Raw genomic sequence first — 20,026 nt, 5'->3', positions numbered from 1 at the left:
ATGAGAAAAAGTAAGCTCGCTCGTAACAGCAAGCTGCCAGCTCTCCTGACTAGCAAGGACGAGCCTGCTGCAGAACCAGCGTTGATTGGCCGAATGCTATACACTGTATAGCATTCGGCCAATCATCGCTGGCTCTGAATCGAATATTTACTGCGAATAGCTAGTAGTATTCGATCGAGTATGAATATTTCGAATACCGTAGTATTCGATTGAATACCTACTCGATTGAATACAACTCTAGTGAATACCATTTTATGCTTGTAGCACATGTATGAAACATACCTGACAACCCTTCTAACCTACATATCTGTAGAGAGCATTATTATTGATTATGGTATGTTACTAGTATAAACTTCTACGACAAAAAAATAAAAATAAAAAATCTTACTTTACCTGCCCACTTTGTCTACGCTTTCTTCTTGGTGAAATAAGCGTTCCTCCATTGCCAAATAAGATCATTCCAGACTCATTTTTGGTGCTGAATGACAATGTAATTTCTGTCCCAACATCCAGTGACACTGGTGGCACTTCTATATACCCAGGTTTTGAAAAACTCACTGATAGTACTTTCTGTAAAGAAACAAAACACAAGTGTAGTATCCGCCAACAGAGATCGTGAAGTACAGATAAAACTGATTTCCAGATTTAGGGTATTAGCATATTAAGAGTCTTCAGTAGTTTATACCTTTTTTAATGGCTAACTAATAATGATGACAGATTACAAGCTTTTGAGGCTCTAGGCCTCTTCCTCAGATATATCTAAAAACAATTTCTGAAGGATGCATATTTATGCAAAAAGGGACACATAGGAACCGAATGTTAGGTGGGAGGGTGGATTACCATCAATAAGAGATCAGTGACTCCCCGCTGATCAGCTGTATGAAGGGGCTATGGCACCTGTTTATATTCCACGCTGTCTGTTTATAGTGGCTGTGTGATGTAATTCCAGCCTTGTCACATAGGCATGTATAGGATGAGACTGTAGTTACATGGCTGCTATGAGATGAATGACATTATATAAACTGAGAAGGGGTCTCTGCACTTACACAGGTCCCAGATATTGGAACCCCAATTTTTTTTTAAATTATTTTTAATAAGGAAATGCCTGGGCAATATTAATAAGGGGTAGAGATGAGCGAGTAGTATTCGATCGAGTAGGTATTCGATCGAATATTACGGTATTCGAAATACTCGTACTCGATCGAGTACCACTCGCTATTCAAATGGAAAGTTTGATGCAGAACCAGCATTGATTGGCCAAATGCTATACAGTCGGCTAATCATCGCTGGTTCTTCTCCTACCTTTAGAAGTCTTCTCCGTGCAGCTTCCCCGCGGCGTCTTCCGGCTCTGAATTCACTCTGCCAGGCATCGGGCCTGGGCAGAGCCGACTGCGCATGCCCGCACTACATTTTCTTGTAGTGTGGACATGCGCAGTCGGCTCTGCCCAGGCCCGATGCCTGGCAGAGTGAATTCAGAGCTGGGAGATGCCACGGGGACGCTGCACAGAGAAGACTTCTCGGAGGATCCAGCCCGACCCTTACTCGTGGACTTGGTAAGTGTAATTTGATTGAATGTTGCCTACCCCTGAAACGAGCATTTTCCCCCCATAGACTATAATAGGATTCCATATTCGATTCGAGTAGTCGAATATTGAGCGGCTACTTGAAATGAATATTGAATATCGAACATTTTACTGTTCACTCATCTCTAGTAAGGGGCATTATTTAAAGGAGTACACAGGGAAGTTATTATTTTAAAGATGTATTTGGGGGTATTATTCATTATGGGGATTATATTATATATTTTATAATTGGCGGTAGCAGCAGCACGGGTGTGCAAGTAAGGACAATGTGGGTCAAGTGGCTAGAAAAGTAAGGAGCCAAAGGTGTCTGTGTTGCAATCTTTACAGAGACTGGAAAAAGTGTGGTCATGGCAGTCCAGATGGAAGAGAAATGGAATGGAAATGTGAACAATTAGTCAGAGATGTCAATGGTAAGTCACTATATGTAACTACACTGTATTGTATTCACCTAAATCGTCTGAAGAGCCCTGCATAGAGCCGATATCTACCACTATACGGTCACCATATTGTGATTATATCGTTATACGTAAGTTGGGGGTCCACTTGGACAATTTCACCCCCCTGTGCTCAACCCCTAGCTATGCCTCTGACTCAGGAATCTCTATAGACCCTAGAATATAATGAGTGGAGGCCCAGGGCAGGTGTAAAAAAGAATAAGGCATCAGTGGTGGCCCTTGGTACATGAAACTTTTGGAAAATTTAAGTCAAATCTCAATCCAAACCAGTTTGCTTATTATATACCAAATTGTACATTGGAGTTCATGTGGGACTTGATTGCAGCAAACCTATTATAGGCCCCAATAACAGTGATATAGTATTTCTCTATGATATAGGCATGATTAGGAAAGCTAGAATGTACTAATGATTATGATAAAGATGGCAATACTGAAATTGGCTACAATACTTGTTGTTGTTGTTATTATTATTATTATTATTGTTATTATTATTATAATTATTATTATTATTATTATTATTGTTGTTGTTTTTACTAGCAATAATGTCCCTTATTTATTGACCTTGTGCGAATATTAAGAATCCCTCAGTACTGAATATAGTGAAAGCTCTGTGTAATACAGCACAGAGTAGATAAATAAGCCTATTGGAACAGCACGGGTCAATGTGCGAGTACGGATACATGACAGCGGTATCTCATTATTTGTTGCTTATAATAAAGTTGTTTTACAACCTTCATCAGAAACCTAATCCATAAACTAGGTGAAATGATCTCTGCTGAAAAGCATACAGGTAATATTATAATGTAATAAACTGGCTGTGAGCAAAATGTAACAGGATTATAAATCTTTTTTTTTTTCAAGGATGTTCAGTCTGAAAAATAAGTTTAATTAAGTGGAACAAGAAGTCTTGGATTATACTCCAGAAAGCACTGGAGATCTGGAAGCTTTGCTGAGTTTTCTCAATGTCCTAAAAATCCTGGGCCCTGAGCCTTGAGCTTGGGCCCACATTCTGGTGATCAGTGGGGTGGGGGTTTAGGGGGTGGTGTACTGAACAATCAGACATTTATTACTATGCATTGAATTTTTTTTAATGTATTCTATGAATATGTGATAAATGTTCTTTGTCATGTCAATTGCTGCTAAAAGTATATAAGATAAGATAAGATAATGCTTTAATAGTCCCACAGTGGGGAAATTTATATGGAGGAGAGTATGGCCTGGTACAGGTATCTATTACACCCATGTCAAGTAGTATGAATAACCAATAGGCTGGTGGTACCTGCACTTTTCATACAGTATGTACTACAATTTCAGCTGCATACATGAGTTATTAAACTCTATAGAAAAGGATGGTTTGATCTCTGTATTCTACGCTCTATAAACATGAGGAGAGTTGTAAATCAGTGAAGTTAAGATAACAGGGTTTAGCAAACAAGAGTACTTCTAGCAGTCTGTCTTCCTATAGCAATATTAGTTTTACCAGATTTATGTTGGTTATTGAATAAAGTCATAAAACCTAAAGTTAAATTTGGATTCTGACCTTCTCATAAATATAAAAAAAAATCAGATCTAGATAAAAAGAAAGCTCTAAATTTTCATCTACACTGAATCTTCAAAACATGAGTTTATCAAGATTTGTTGAAAATTCGCCTGAGCTTTCAAAGTTCTTTTTTTATGGTTGCAGTTTTTATATGATAAGATTTGCAATAGGGGCACCACTCAGCAACTTGGCTATAAATAGAGGGCTCTTGCAATGAATTTTAAGCATGGCAACCATATATTTGTCAGTGTTAAATACTGCAGCTCTCTAAATTCAAGACTTGTGTTCTTTTTACTGTAATATACAATAGATCCATGTCTTTGAAGTTTTTCTTCAGATGCCATTAACAGGTCATGGTTTAAGATTACTTCCCCCAGTGCTCTAGTAAATTAGTCTAACTGGTTATGTTCACAATGAGTATCTTGCTAAAGAAAATGATAGCTTACAGCACCTTTTACTTCTAGAATAGAGTGTTAGACGCTCGTACAGACATTGGACCTTTACAAAGAAGCTTAGAATACACAACATAAAATCTAAACGGAAAAATAGATTATAGCTTTTGATTGCTGATAATGACATAGACCTAAACCTGCCTGATGATAATGACTTAGAGTATTGTTATTATTGGGCATTGTGGTTAAATTACTAAAGATTTTTATGTTCACCACTTCAAGAGATCACATTTGGTTCTTTTGTCTAACCTAATGTAGTAGAAATAAAAAATGACCTTGAATATTACAGATGACATCTGAAAGCCCCCCTATCATTGCATTGTACATAGCCTAAATTGTTACACATCCTAAAGTGCTCTTTGTGTCTTCATTTGTCCATTCATTCTAAGTAAAAAAGACTTTAATTGGCCGAACATGTGTTTTTATTTTAAATGGGGGAGTAAAAAAGTAGATGAAATACATAATGAAGTAGTTGGTGGAAATGGTGGAAATTTATCAAAACTGGTGCAAAGGAACGGTAGACTGCAGCATACTAGGTTGATCTGCATTGTGCAGCATACTAGGCTGATATGCATGGTGCTGCATACTAGGCTGATCTGCATGGTGCAGCATACTAGGCTGATCTACATGGTGCAGCATACTAGGCTGATCTGAATAGTGCAGCAGACTAGGCTGATCTACATGGTGCAGCATACTAGGCTGATCTGCATAGTGCAGCAGACTAGGCTGATCTACATGGTGCAGCATACTAGGCTGATCTGCATGGTGCAGCATACTAGGCTGATCTACATGGTGCAGCATACTAGGCTGATCTGCATGGTACAGCATACTAGGCTGATCTGCATGGTGCAGCATACTAGGCTGATCTACATGGTGCAGCATACTAGGCTAATCTGCATGGATGGATGTATTTTTTCAAACTATGCTGCTATGTTACTATTTTACTATGCAGATGCTATTACTACTCATTTTTCTAAGGTCCACTGAAAAATTACAGTTGGAATCAGGGATTGGTTGCAATGAGATACTCCTCCACCGTTCCTTATGTAAGAAATTAATATTCACCTATAAAACTACTCAGTTGTATTTTACAACTTTAGATATTATCCCACAACACCATAATACAGTTTTTGGTCACATGTGTATGTACTGCAAAAAGGTACCAATGAAAAGTACATCTTGTCCCACAAAAACAAGCCTTTAATTAGCTCAATCGATGGAAATGCTGCTTTTTTTTTTCACTCAATCGCCCCCAATCACATTAAGTTAATAAGTTATAGGCACCATAAAAATGATGCCATTATAAATACATTTCATTCCTCAAAAACAAACAAAAAACCCCAAAAACAAGCCCTACAGAGCTATATTGAAAGAAAAAAGTTCTGCTTGAACTTGAACTCTCAATGTGTCCTACTAGTAGACATATCTGCTATTATAGGCTTTTTCTCAATGCACTTTATACGTACACTGAAATGAACTATCTATGTCTTGAAACTATATCTAAATTGTAAAACAGCCCCCTTGTAGAATTTGACGCCCTGTATTGCAGGAGATAGCTAGGAACCATAATGAATTGCAGTCTGATGGAATTAGCAGAAACAGCTGTATACAGTATGAGGCCTCTTTCAGCTGGTTGCAAAGCCTGAATATAGATATTCCATGGCTTTGCTGAACAGGACAAAGCACGTGGAAGGTCCCAAGGAGTAGAACCACAAGAGGACCATATATTACCACCATAATACGTTTCTTAGTATATGCCTCTGTTATATGGTTGTGTGAAAACAGTGAATTGAAAAAAACAAAATTCCCAATGTAAATAGACCTACCTCAAGAGCACAACCCTTAGTCAATCCTATGTAATCAGCGCTGCTGAGTAAGTTGTATGGTGTTCTGGAGACCTCGATATCCTTAAGACAGCCTGCGTACTTCTTCAAATTAACCTCTGGCCTGAAATGTTAAAAAAGATGATAATGTGCCAACATATAACTCTAAATAAATCCCCAGCAAAGTATGTATGTGTTTACTGCATGCTATGATTCAGTATTGGCAGCTTTTTTTGGTACCTGTTATGTACTATTTGTGCAATTGTTGACAGCATTCTAGTACATTTTGGTTAGTACATTTTTCATTACATGTTTAATCTTTATGGTGCAATGCAAATGAATGACTTTGTCTAGTTTACAAACATATATCAACAAATGTACTATAGGAGAACTGCAATTTGGATTTTTTATGTTTTATGCAAAGCACAGAGCAGATACGTAGAGAACTTCTTGCTCTGCGGGACCCGATCTGTCTATGTATTACACAGATTATCCATGGTTCTTAAGAAACTTCATGTAAAATCTTATTTACTTTTGGTGGCACTGCAGGTAAAGTGATCATACTTTTGTGGGCCCCAGTAGGAAGACTACATGTGACCCTCTTAACAAAGAAGGATTGCCCTAAGTGGAGAACTCCTTTATAAAAAATGTAATTACCTACCAATTTGCCCTCCATTATTTTTCCTTCTTGCCTAGACTTGTCAAGATTAGAGATGAGCGAGTAGTACTCGATCGAGTAGGTATTCGATACTCGTACTCGATCGAGTACAACTCGCTGTTCTAATGTAAAAGTTCGATGCAGAACCAGCATTGATTGGCCAAATGCTATACAGTCGGCCAATCAACGCTGGTTCTTCTCCTACCTTTAGAAGTCTTCTCCGTGCAGCTTCCCCGCAGAGTCTTCCGGCTCTGAATTCACTCTGCCAGGCATCGGGCCTGGGCAGAGCCAACTGCGCATGTCCGCTTGTAGTGCAGGCATGCACAGTCGGCTCTGCCCAGGCCCGATGCCTGGCAGAGTGAATGAAGAGCCAGAAGATGCCGCGGGGACACTGCAAGGAGAAGACTGCTCGGAGGATCCAGCCCGACCCTCACTCGTGGACTTGGTAAGTATAATTTGATCGAACGTTGCCTACCCCTGAAACGAGCATTATCCCCCCTAGACTATAATAGGGTTCGATATTCGATTTGAGTAGTCGAATATTGAGGAACAACTCGAAACGAATATCGAATCTCGAACATTTTACTGTTCGATCATCTCTAGTTAAGATATGTGTCATAAGCATTAACTTTTCAGGATATATTTCTTTTGTTAATATTATTGATATTATATAATAAATAGATATCTATATGTGTTTCTACGAGGACACATATTGTTTTTTTTTGTCAATTACAGCCTTTCACAGCTTTTGCTAGCACGTTGGTTTCATACATTGGTTTCATTCATCAAATTTGCGCAAAGTTAAGGATGGACACATCTTTATTGGTGATATCCATATTGAATAGCAGAGGAAATTCTTCCCATCAATTCAACGATCACCAACATCCTTATGTGTGATATCCAGATGAAGGGCTGTAACTTCTAAGATATTATAATGGTAGAAGAGTACAGTGGGTTTGAATGAGCAAAATCTCACATTTGCAAGTGTTATGTATTGCGGTCTGAACAAGGAGTTACTATTTCAAGATATTCTTGGGAACATAGGGGAACTAAGAAGAGTAATCCTGAGTTATTTCAAATATATAATAAAGACTGGGTGGTTGAAGCTTTCATTTAGTTATGCCTATTGTGAACCATCAGGGCATATAATATAAGAGAGAAATAGACAATGGTCACCTGAGACCATCTGGTATGTCTATAGCCATACCCACACTACTTTTTGCATAAGCCATGGAGTGGCGGTTGTGATCAGAACCATAGTTGTGTGCATGGTAAGGTTTGATAATTGTCTGCGGAAATACCACTACTTTTTGTGCAAAACAGTGCAGTCATTAACATAGTAGTTATTATCTACATATTGTTTAATTGAACACATATATGGGCAAATAAGCTACATGTAAAACCAGTCCCCCATGAGTGAGTTTTGACATGTATGCGGCTGTGTCTCTGTATATTCTGTCAGGGTCTGGGGTTGCTAGGTGGGGTGGCATAGACACAAAAGTCCAGTTTCTTTAGTCCAAAACAAAGGTAGAGTTGATTTTCACTCAAAAATGTAGTGCAGCAACAAAAGGAAACAATACAAAAATAAATACCTGCCCGGCTAGGCTCTAACTAAACATAGAATAGGTTACCTCACCTAGAATAGCAGAAATCCAAAAGCCAGTAGAATCATTCAGGACAATCCAAAAATATGACCTCTTTCTTTGGCTCTCCAGCCAAGCTCTGCCCACAGTCTGCTGCTGGAGCTGGCTTCTTAAGCCTCCTTGATGAGGAAACTCTCTGCAGCTGAGTCGCTGCCAGAACATTCCCAAAGTGTGGCCTGGAGGGGGATGGAATGACAAGTCCCACTACCAACCTACCTGCCATTCCTAAAAATCCAGCCCAGTAACCAGAACTCTGAAATAACCCTCAGAAGACAATAGTTATCTGCTGAGAAACATTCTTTCTGGAGTTTTCTCACCTTAGTAGTCTGGGTAAGATGTACACCCCTACCTGACCAGCCATCGGCTTACAGTTCTTACCTTACTTATGGTGTTGGACTGGTGGTGTTAATGAATATCTTTGTATGATTATGCTTATTGTTATATGCCATTTATTATGTTAATATTTTCCTTTGTATCTCTTTATATATGATTTTTGTATCTTTTGATATCTTGAACACTTTTTAATTTATTCTTTTTTACTACTAAACAATATCTTTTTACTTAGTTGTGTGTGTGTGAACTTGCAATCCTCGAATCCACCGTAAAACTCCATAGTATCGTATTATGTTGGGTCTTGTGTACACAAAATGTTGTTGGTTGCTTTGTACAGTACATTAAATGTTGCCTCCAGACAATTCCATCTTTTATTTTGCTTCTCCTTTAACAAACTACTGAATAAATAAAGGAAAAAGGCTTTTCTCTCTTTCATCTTAAAACAAAGGTTGCTTTTCGAGATAAAAGCTGTGAGTGCTGTGTTGTGCGAGTTATAAATGACCTGAGTACTTGTTCAATTCTTAAGTCAATGACAGTTGTTGAGCACTTTCGAACCTTATCGCTAGCGGCCCTTGACAATTCAATGTTCTATTTTTCATACCAGAGCATAGAATAATGTGTATTTGCATTAAAATATATTCATATACAAAGCTATTATTATTATTATTTGTTCTCGGGGTTGAAGGGAATAGAAAATGCTCTGATTTTAACAAAAAAGAATTAACTTTGCAAGGTGTTAATGCATAATTATGCATGATTCAGAAATTTCTGGAGACATTTGGAAGGCATCTAATATACTTGCATAACAAGTATAGTCAATTTACATATCGTATAAGCACAAGGTTACAAGCATTGGTTTGTCTAAGTTTATTTATAATATATTATTATTTATATTATATTATTTTATATTTAAAGCAAAATTTCATGAATTTACACCCCAAGTCTACTTATAATAATATGTTAAAGCAATTAGAAATTCTAGATTCTATCTGGATGTATCATCTAACTGCTTTTTGTATAGCATTCAAAAAATTAAAATCTTTATCAAAATGTTGAATAACTGGAGTACAATGGTCCATACCATTCTGTGAATTTATTATACAGCCAAGACTTAAGGTTTGCCCTTGCTGCAGGGTGGGCAGTTAGTGTTATCTCAGCACTTTATGGCTGAAATTTACCACTGAATCGCTCTGCTCTATGTCAGTTTTTAACTAAGAACATACTTTACTTATTCCACACATACCTTTTGTATGTAAATCGCCTTAGTAGTTTTTAAATGAGTCCATTTTTATTCATATACTAATTAGGGTCCAGCGTGCACCCGGAAGCCTCATCGGGCACTGTCTCTCTCCTGTGTGTACGCAGGGGGATGCTTCTGCTGCTGCTGATGACTCATCTCCATGTTCTCACACACATAGCAGACAGTGCTCACTGAGACTTCTGGTGCTCGCTGGAGGCTAATTAGCATATGCATAAAAATGGCCTCATTAAAAAACTCCTGAGACAATTTACATACAAAAAGTATGTATGGAATAACCTTTCTAAAGGCTATGCAAATATGTGCTTAGTTAAAAATGACTTTTCCCAATGATAGACCCCTTTAAGTAATTCATTTATTATTGGTGAAATGAGACTGACACATACAATGTAGATGAGTACAATATTCCACTGCCTCCATTATTGTTGTGAATTACAGTAATAATTGTAATTCCGTATGGTAGCTACTGTATATGATTTTCAGCTTTAGACATATAGGAATTTACACTGAATGGCCACTTTATTAGAGACATCCACATTGGTCTACTTTGCTTTTCAGTACCACAGCAATCTATCGTGACATACACAGGTACCTTCATTCCTTCATTGAGTATCAGAGGATCCAAGGTGTGCTAAAAACATTCCACCTAACACTATTATTCAATGGTCTGCTTTTATAGTCCATTTTTGCTTAGTAACAATGAGTTGTGTGCCCATACATGTTAGTTTTATCACCAACATTAGCTGCAGTTGGCTTGACTATGCACTCCCTGTTCACCAGAATTATTCTTAACATCCTTCTCTGACTTCAATTACCAAAGAGTTGTTTATGACCACAGGATCCCTATCACACAACCTCCTTTTGCATCCAAGAACACTGGCGTGAGGTATACCTGAAATCTAGGCCTTGTTCACATTTGCGTTGGTAATCCGTTTGGGGGAGTCCACGTGGGGACCCCCTGAACGGACTACCAAACGCATTGGTGAGTGGTCTACAGTGAAAGCACATGGACCCCATAGACTATAATGGGGTCCGTGGGCTTTCTGCACGGTCTCCGGACAAAACATGCGGACAGAAAAGTAGTTAACGATCTACTTTACTGTCCACATGACTTGTGCAGAGACCGCTTGGAAAGCACACGGACCCCATTATAGTCTATGGAGTCCCTGAGCTTTCACTGTACACCGCTTGTCAATGCATTTGGTAGTCTGTTCGGTGGGGTCTCCATGCGGACTCCCTGAATGGATTACTGATGCAGATGTGAATGAGGCCTTAGCCAGACCCTATGGAAACTATGGCAATGGCCATGGATGATTAAAGCATAACTAAACTTTCAGACAGCTTTTGTGTCATTAATACATTTTGTAATATGCTTTATTAACAGATTTTAGCTCCTTTCTGTGAAATCCTGTATTTTTTCTATGTGTGTAGAAATACACATAAAATACAGCATAAGGTTTTTTAACTTGCATTTTGTATTATACTTCTTAGTAAATGTTATTAATATTCTCTACCATATGTTTAACTACTTATATTGTAAAATATTCATCCTTTATGTTTAGCAGTTTGAATATTCTGCCACAACTGTTTTTGATTCCCCAACGTCTTGAGTAATATTGGGCAGCACAGATGTTTCTAACATATAAACATTTGGGAGTCAGTGGGTTATTAAATTATTCCCATCAGATATAAGTGTTTGTCAAATGTAATGCTGACCATACTTGAAAACAGATGTAATTGTTAAAGTAGCCAGGACTCTCACCATGATTATTGCGATGAGATGACAGCCATGACAACTGCCTACATATTCAGATTTTCTACTAAATCCATGTATAGTACTTAAGTGAAACTTGTGGTCGATGTACAGTTCATGCAGAGATATGTAATTTATGCTTTTTCTGAAACGTTAAACGACAGCTAAACTTAGAAATGAATGGTACTTGAGAAATTCTCAACACTTTCCGTATGCTGGATTCCCTGTGTGCTTCTAAAGTAAACAGTCATTTAGAAGTCCTGCAGAGAAAACAAGGGTTAATTTCCATTGTGTTTTGCTGCAGACAAGTCAGGGGAAGGATCCATCTGCAGCCAGTTATCTTGCAGTTATATATATAGGATTATGAAGAAGAGGTTATAATTACCTAAACCCCTGTAAAAGGATTTCTTTATAGAATATATTTCCCAGTTTGAATTGTAATATAAAGCATATTGCTGGATAACATCTGATAATGAAAGAAATGGTTTTCTCCAGTTGGAAGGGATGTAGATCCGAGAAGCCAACAAGATGTATTGGAGGCTGGCAGGCTTGAGGTTAGGAAGAAAAATGGGTCTGACAATGGAAAAGAGTGTCCAAAAAGTCATTGAATCATTCTATGAATGGCTATCCAGAAGGGTCAGGCATGAGGGCAGGACCACCAAATATGGAAAGTGGTGCCTAAAGCATTGCAACCCCTAAAACAAAGAAGTGACTCTAGGGTAAAAGGTATGCTAACGATGAGGGACCAAAGGGACTTTCAAAGAAGGTTCCATAAGAGTGATCTTCCAACTTCCTTTACTAATCAAAGTACAACAGTCAATACATTGAGCTGGGGTTAGGGTAGAGTCAATGTCTCATTCACAGGCCGCCATAAAGTCAAGCTTAGTGTCAGGGGTGGAGAATTAAGCAATCCATATATAAATGAGACCGAAACCATTTCCATCCCTCTCAACAAACAGAATCTTTCAAAACTAGTAGGGGAGATCTCTGGATTAAATGGATTGAGGGAACAGAGAAAATGGAAAACCTGTGAGCCTCTGAGGGGAGAATGGAGTGGCAAAGTATTCTTTGGTGAAAACCTGCTGGTTGCAGAGGTTAAGGTGGCTAAACCAAGCATGTCTCCACCATACAAACATCTCAGGGCAGAGAGAACAGGGGAAGAGAGGGTTAAAAAAAATAGAAGTGAAATCAAGCTTTGCAGTTTTTGTTGAAAACGAACCATCCACCACAGTTGCAATGTCCACACTGAGAAATTTGCTATGCAATTAAGGCAATCAGGTCAAATACTCATTGTAAAGGGGTGGTGGTAGTCACTGGTGGAATAGGACTCAGTGGCCTTTTTTACATTTTGGCATTAAGGAGCGGGAAGGCTGCTGGGGCAGTGGGTCAGTGGGATCTAGTACCTCCACCTGTAGTCCTTCACATGGTAGGACTTGAAGTCTTTCTTTCAAAGATCAAATAAGAAAATTCTAATTGTTGAGGGTGAAGGCCTCATGAAAGGTGAAGCCCCATCAGTAGCGTACTTGGGCTTTCAGCAGCACCAGAGTCTTAGAAACAAGTCCAAGATAGCCACCTACGGGGGATGATCAATGTTGAGCAGATTGCAGCTCACTATAAACAGACCCAGGAGGAAGCCTTGGAGCAGGTAAACTTAAGAATTTAGGAGGGTCCACAGTGGAGAGAAGCAAGAGAGTAGAATGGAGGTAACTCATCACAATCTGGTGGAATAACAACCTTCAGCAGGAAGGGGCCTGAACGATCAGAAGGTGTGGAGGAAGGAGTCACAGGATCAGGAGTATCAGAAACCTGGCAACAGAAGCAGTCTGGCCATATTGCGGTGGTATAGGCTGTGTAGCAGAGAGGGGGAACCACAATGGGCATCCCAAAAAACGGCCAATTACTGTAGATATCGCAGAGCAGGAGCTCAGCAAACTTGCGTAGGGCCACTAGCAGCGTTAGGCCATGTCACTTTTCTAAACTACTAATACTTTGGGGTAAACAGTGAGGATGTACTGTGTTTTTTGTTATTCATTCTTGCTGTGATGGCAATAATGTCTTCAAGTGACTGACGATATTCAGCTAGAACTTCGCTGGGAATACTAAAAATATTGCATGCTCAGACTAACATGTACATAGTTAGTATGGTTAAAAAAAGATATCAATCGAGTTCAGTGAATGTTACAAACATTTGTTGTTATAGATCAATACTGTCTAGCATTTAACTAATGTAGAAACTGGGACGTTTTATTGCTATATTATGCTGACTTGTTGTCACCTTGTTGATTCATTTACTTTACAGTACTGTACATTGGAACAAGTGTTAGGTGGTTATTTATATCTAATACATTGTTTTGCATACTGTACAATTGATTCTGATGTCATGAGCACCCCATGATATAACAGATTCCTGTCTTCAAACTGAAGGAATTGGTATTACATGGTATAAATTGATTTTCATAATGACCATGGTTCATATGAATAGGAATCATAGCATCGTACTGTATTGATGCATGATACTGTGAATATTGTATACTAATTTAGTTACAATAATAATACAGTATGATAATGCGAGGTTTTTTTTTTTCGTATGAGCCGCATGACCAAGCCAGGAAATGAGTCTGACAAACACACCATATTTCAAGGCCCAATTACACTTGTGGGAAACCTGCTCTTACTCACCCAGACATTTTATAAGCATTAGCAATTACTATTATTTTGCAAGAGCAGTGGGCTCCTGTTTAGCCACACAAAAGTAAAATATAGTAGTCTCTTCCTATAAAAAATAAACTAATACAAACTCAGTCCACAATTAGAAATGTATGCAAAGCAACACCACACATTAAAATGTTTCTAAGCCATTGTTGTTTCCTCATGCATTATCATGGTATACATCAATTAGCACACAAACAAACCAGTTATTAGATTGTGACCTATAAACCATAACTACTATTTTCCCTATCCTATAGAAATGCTTTAGCATCCCACGTTGCCATCGTAACCTCCTTTATATCGTCTCTATAATGTAATATAATATTTCATACTATTGTTCCTTTATTCTCAGAATGGTGAAGAGAACATGATACAGGGTAATTCTAACAAGGAGATACAACGTGTTTCAGGTATTGTATGCATATTTATATTCTTAGGATACATTTCTATAATTTGCTGTCATAAGTAAATATGCAGATGCAGATATTTTAGACCTCCTGGGCAGTTTTATGTAAGAACGATGGATCATTTATAAAGGGAAAATATTCATTTTTTATAACTAACCAAACATTGCCCAAAGCATAATTTTTTGTCATTGACATACATGTTTCTTCTTGCTGATCGTTCCTAGCTTCTTCTATGACTAATTTATATGATATAAGAACAGGTTTGCAAATTTCTTGTCCAAGTTTTAAAGTAATTGGGCTTTGTCCTACTGTGTACAAATTGCTGCTTGTGCCCTAAGTGTAGAAAGTCTATGGATGCTGGGTTTGTTATTCAGTAGCATCTCTCGCAAAACAAACCCAGCAAGCAGTTCACAGCTGTATGAGATAGCTGGAAGAAAAATGCATACTCTAGACAGCAGCGTGTGTTACGCATGGGGTCAGCATGAAGCAAAACCGTGAGTGAAGATTGTTTTTACTTTTACATAGTAGTAAAGGAAATTCAGTTCTACTTTGTTAAAATGTCTAACCAGAACTTCTCCAACAGATGCTATATCATTATCAAACACATGCATCTCCTGGGCAAGCATCATATAAATAGAAATTTCAGCTATTACCTTGCTTTCATACTGGGACTGAAGTTTAATAAAGGAAAAATATACTCAATTATTTTCAACAAAAAAAGCATTCAGCTCTTACAGTGATCGTATTATTGATATTGCAGATCCTAAAACAAGACATTCAAGTATAAAAACTAGTATCTTATTAGTCTACAGAATACCGTCTGAGTGTGTTAGAAGAATCCTTACAAGTCTCTATAGATATATGTACATGTTTAAGGAGTTGTAAACTTATATTGCTTATATAAGCAACTTAGTGCTCCAACATATTTTTTATTGGAAATCCAAATGTAATGTAAGAAGATGGGAGCAGCGAATATGCATTTACTAACATGCCATTTATAAAGCATGGAAACTAAGATAATAATGAAAGCACTCTACCCATAAGAGGGGAAGGAATATGCTGTATAAATGATAAATGTTGACATGGTTAATTCCCTCCTCCCATCTTCCAACCTTTCATAACCACTGGGGGATGTGGCACCTGTAATAGGGCACATTAACAGTACCTTTATCATATTCCCTTGTTCTCATTGTCATAACATGAACGCAATGAACTTTAGTAACGGTAGAGTGACAGATGTAAATGGAGCCCCCGCTATCTGCATCCTTTCCTATTCACTGAAATGTAAATTACATTAAAGTGACTACAGACAGGCAGTGCTCTGTCAGCATCAGTCACTCTATCATTGTTAAAGGGGTTGTCCAATCTCAAGTATCCTATCTTTACTGGTAGCTTATGTATATTGAATTATTTTCCAAGTATATTGCTTTAGAAATTCTGCTTTGTTCTCCTGCTATGTGACCTTATTCCTCCCATTGTTTACACAGCATTGCTCTAACCACAGACCTATAGGATAAGTGATGTCACTTAATCACTCAGTGCCAGCAGGACAATCGTTCAGATAATTGCAGTTTGCTGATAAAGCAGAGTCTGTTATCTCAATATGTAAACACACAGATAACACTGAGTCCATTCTGTACAAGAATCTGCATATTATCTGATCTGCATAAGTGATGTGAGACTCCTCAGGCTCATTTAGCAAAAGGGAGGAGAAGGGAGAAGAAATACAGGAAGTGAAATGAAAAGACTGCAGTCAGACTGCTGAAAAACTGAGATGGGAAAACCCCTTTAAAGTTCATTACTCTCATCCTATAGCAGATGAGAGCAACGGACTACTGTATAACAACAACCTATGATGGTTATGCTGTCCATTCCAGATTTAAATGACATGACTACTAGAGATGAGCGAGTAGTATTCGATTGAGTAGGTATTCGATCGAATACTACAGTATTCTAAATACTCATACTCGATCGAATACCACGCGGTAAACGCAGTAGAAATTTGATTCCCCTCCCACCTTCCCTGACGCTTTTTTTTACACCAATAACTATGCCCCCAGGCATGCTTCCCCTGCTGTCCCAGTTGCATTCCAGAGGTGTTGGCATAATTTCCTGAGGTGTCTTCAATTGGTCGACTTTTGGTTTCCCTGAAACGAGCATGTTTTTCCCATAGACTATAATGGGATTCGATATACAAACGAATAGTTGAATATTGAGGTCTACTCCAATCGAATTTTGAATTTTCAAATATTTCACTACTCGCTCATCTCTAATGACTACAGATTGTAGACCTTACCTTAAGATGCTCAGTCCAGGAAGGCCACCAAAATAGATCTTCTCATCAGCTTTTAGGTTAAGACCAAAGTTACTTCCAGTTGATGTTGTGCTTACTTTTTCTTCTTCATTTGTATCAATGTCCACAATTGTGAAATTGGCTGGTAAATAACATAATAGTTATTAGAATAAAAATAATAAAAACACTGACTAGAACAAAGGAAAGTATGTAACCAGCATAGCAGGAAATAATATGAATAATAAAAGTCTAATCCATTGAATTAAAAAAACTGCCTCACTATGGAAAATATACAGAATTTTCTTTATTTTGGTCATTTCCATCAGTTCCATATTTGATTAATTACTTATCTGTGACTTTGTCTTATGGCAGTCATTGGATGACACAACTGTCCCCTATATGAACATCCCGAAACTCAATGGCAGTTTATTTATTTTATAGGAAGGCCCTAATCTAAACTACTTTGGCATTATATGCTGACAAGTATATAGAGGGGTGCACATTCATAAATGTGGTGCGTTTCAGGCCATCCATGTACTATGAACTGAAAAGTATGAAAGACAGTAATTAGCATATATTTCATGTATAATTCATGCCAGTTTCTGATATGAATTATAGTAAATGTGTTCGTCGTGGGGGCCTTGCCTTATTTCTATCCTGCTTTTGCAGAGCCCCATTCACTTTTTAGAACAGTGACAGAAGGAGGGCAAAACCATCTAGAATTTTTACATAAACCTTGCCTTCAAAATTAAATTGATAAATTATGTCTATAGTTTATTAGTACTTCGTCCTCAAAGACCAGATTAAAAAGCTACTATATAAACATGCATATACAGCAGTCTGTTAAGCACCACAACGAGGGGTAGGGGAGGTGTGGAAGTGGGTGAAGCGCTTTCCTCATGAATACACTGGAGTCATAACTATGAGTCCACGGTATTCTTTCTTAGCATCTATTCAAAGATAAAGCAAAATTACATAGGGCAGTATATTAAGCTAATAGATACACTTTATCAGTTAGTAGATTCCTGTAAGGTAGGGTTCACACTACTGTTGAATTCCATCTTGAAGGTGTCCGTTCAAAAACAAACAAAAAAAGATGTACACCCATCATGAGCGAGTAGTACTCAATCGAGTAGGTATTTGATCGAATACTACGGTATTCGAAATACTCGTACTCGATCGAGTACCACTCGCTATTCGAATGTAAAAGTTCGATGCAGAACCAGCATTGATTGGCCGAATACTATACAGTCGGCCAATCAACTCTGGTTCTTCTCCTACCTTTAGAAGTCTTCTCCGTGCAGCTTCCCCGCGGCGTCTTCCGGCTCTGAATTCACACTGCCAGGCATCGGGCCTGGGCAGAGCCGACTGCGCATGTCCGCTTGTAGTGTGGGCATGTGCAGTCGGCTCTGCCCAGGCCGATGCCTGGCAGAGGGAATTCTGAGTCGGAAGACGCCGCAGGGACGCTGCAAGGAGAAGACTTCTTGGAGGATCCAGCCCGACCCTCACTCGTGGACTTGGTAAGTATAATTTGATCGAATGTTGCCTACCCCTGAAACGAGCATTTTCCCCCCATAGACTATAATAGGGTTCGATATTCGATTTGAGTAGTCGAATATTGAGGGGCTACTCGAAACGAATATCGAACCTCGAACATTTTACTGTTCGCTCATCTCTAATGGCTATCAGTTACTGTCCATTATAAGTCTGTTGGCCATAGATTTCAATGTTAAAAAAATAACGGACACTTGCTTTTCCATTTTTTTTCTACCAGACAGAAAAGACCTGTATGTAGGATTTTTTTTTGTCTGCTGGAAAAAAATGGACTTGGGTGTAAACGGACACTAATGGACACAAGGTAAAATCCCATTGAAATGTATGTAAATTTCTGATGGTTCAGCTAGTGTCCATTGCTAAAATCTTATAACGGACAATAGCCATGGACACTGCTGACAGTCACCAATGTTAGTGTGAACGCCCCCTAAGTGTCTGCATAAAGACAGGTTATCCATTCTACTAAGGATGCCGCAGCTGTATACAGACTTGAAGTCAGAAATCCACACTCCTACATACCTTGTTTCTGTATTCTAGACAGAGTGAAAGATTTCCATTTTCCATCATTATGATTCTTGTTGGTAACTGCAGAGGCCGTCCCTGATCCCAGATCATAGCTAACTTTTATACGCCCATCACTCAGCTCGACACTCATGAAATCTTTCTGTTAAAAAACGAATAGCAAAGTAGTATAGCAGCAACGCATATATCTTTCATAGTTCTTTCGCATAACAAATTCTACTCTGGAGTGAATGAAAACATACAGCATATTAATAGGGAATGTCTGACACCGGCTGTAAATATGATTTATGTAAAGTGAATTTTAATATCACAGTGAAAGATCTAATAAATAGATTTTTACAAAGAAAACACAAATCAATGTTACAAAAGCAAATACAAACAGAATTGATATAAATGCAAATAAAACAAATCAAGTTTACTACAATCACAAATATATATTTATTGCTTGTCGTCCTAGTACTGGCTACATCAAGCTGTATTGGCTGTGAATGTTTACTATATGTGTTGTATAGAAGCCATGGAAAACTGCAGCAACATACTTGTGTGAATGCTTCTAGTATCGGCAGCAACAAGAAACATAGCTTTTATGTGGCATATACCACTGCTGCCGATGCTACCTTGATGGTCCCCCTTTCAGCTCTCTGACACTGGGAGAATAGCATCCCCAGTGGATCACAAATTTATTATTTTGTATGGATTTGATATTGCCTTGTGTGAATCTGCACTAGACAACCTATTATTGTATAAGAACAATTTTTTTATTTTATTTGAACACATTCCCAGCAGGCTGTATTTTTTATCCTGGACAAACCCTGTTAGCATTAAAAATCAGACTGCAGCCTACCACTATAGAACTTATACCTTAAAGTGATTTTTTTTTTATATTGATGCCCAAGTGGACACACTGTACATATAAAGCTATACTGACATTCAATTTACGAAGTACTGTACCATGTGATATACCCTACATATGTTGTGAATACAGACTATGGTTCCCAGACCAGCAGATAAATAGGATAAGGATATCTTAATCAAACTGTTTT

At 38.2% G+C, this 20,026-nt stretch overlaps 1 protein-coding gene across 8 annotated transcripts in view; it reads right to left on the bottom strand.

Moving 5' to 3' along the window:
• LAMA2 (laminin subunit alpha 2) overlaps positions 1-20,026 on the bottom strand; it is a 593,715-nt gene that overhangs the window by 33,221 nt on the left and 540,468 nt on the right. For 6 of the 8 annotated variants that reach the window (XM_075268017.1, XM_075268020.1, XM_075268021.1 and 3 more), the window contains 5 exons: positions 18,981-19,125; positions 16,911-17,049; positions 15,268-15,285; positions 5,857-5,977; positions 394-570 (listed from right to left, as the gene is read on the bottom strand). In XM_075268017.1, coding sequence (XP_075124118.1) covers positions 394-570; positions 5,857-5,977; positions 15,268-15,285; positions 16,911-17,049; positions 18,981-19,125 — 600 coding nt within the window. The remainder of the gene's footprint in view (positions 1-393; positions 571-5,856; positions 5,978-15,267; positions 15,286-16,910; positions 17,050-18,980; positions 19,126-20,026) is intronic. The other 2 variants (XM_075268018.1, XM_075268024.1) reach the window with 1 other exon arrangement.

Source organism: Leptodactylus fuscus, chromosome 3, assembly GCF_031893055.1.
Source record: "Leptodactylus fuscus isolate aLepFus1 chromosome 3, aLepFus1.hap2, whole genome shotgun sequence".
In the NCBI taxonomy this organism is placed as follows: domain Eukaryota; kingdom Metazoa; phylum Chordata; class Amphibia; order Anura; family Leptodactylidae; genus Leptodactylus; species Leptodactylus fuscus.
The sequence above is the reverse complement of the archived record's forward strand: the minus strand, read 5'-3'. Positions and strand labels throughout refer to the sequence as shown.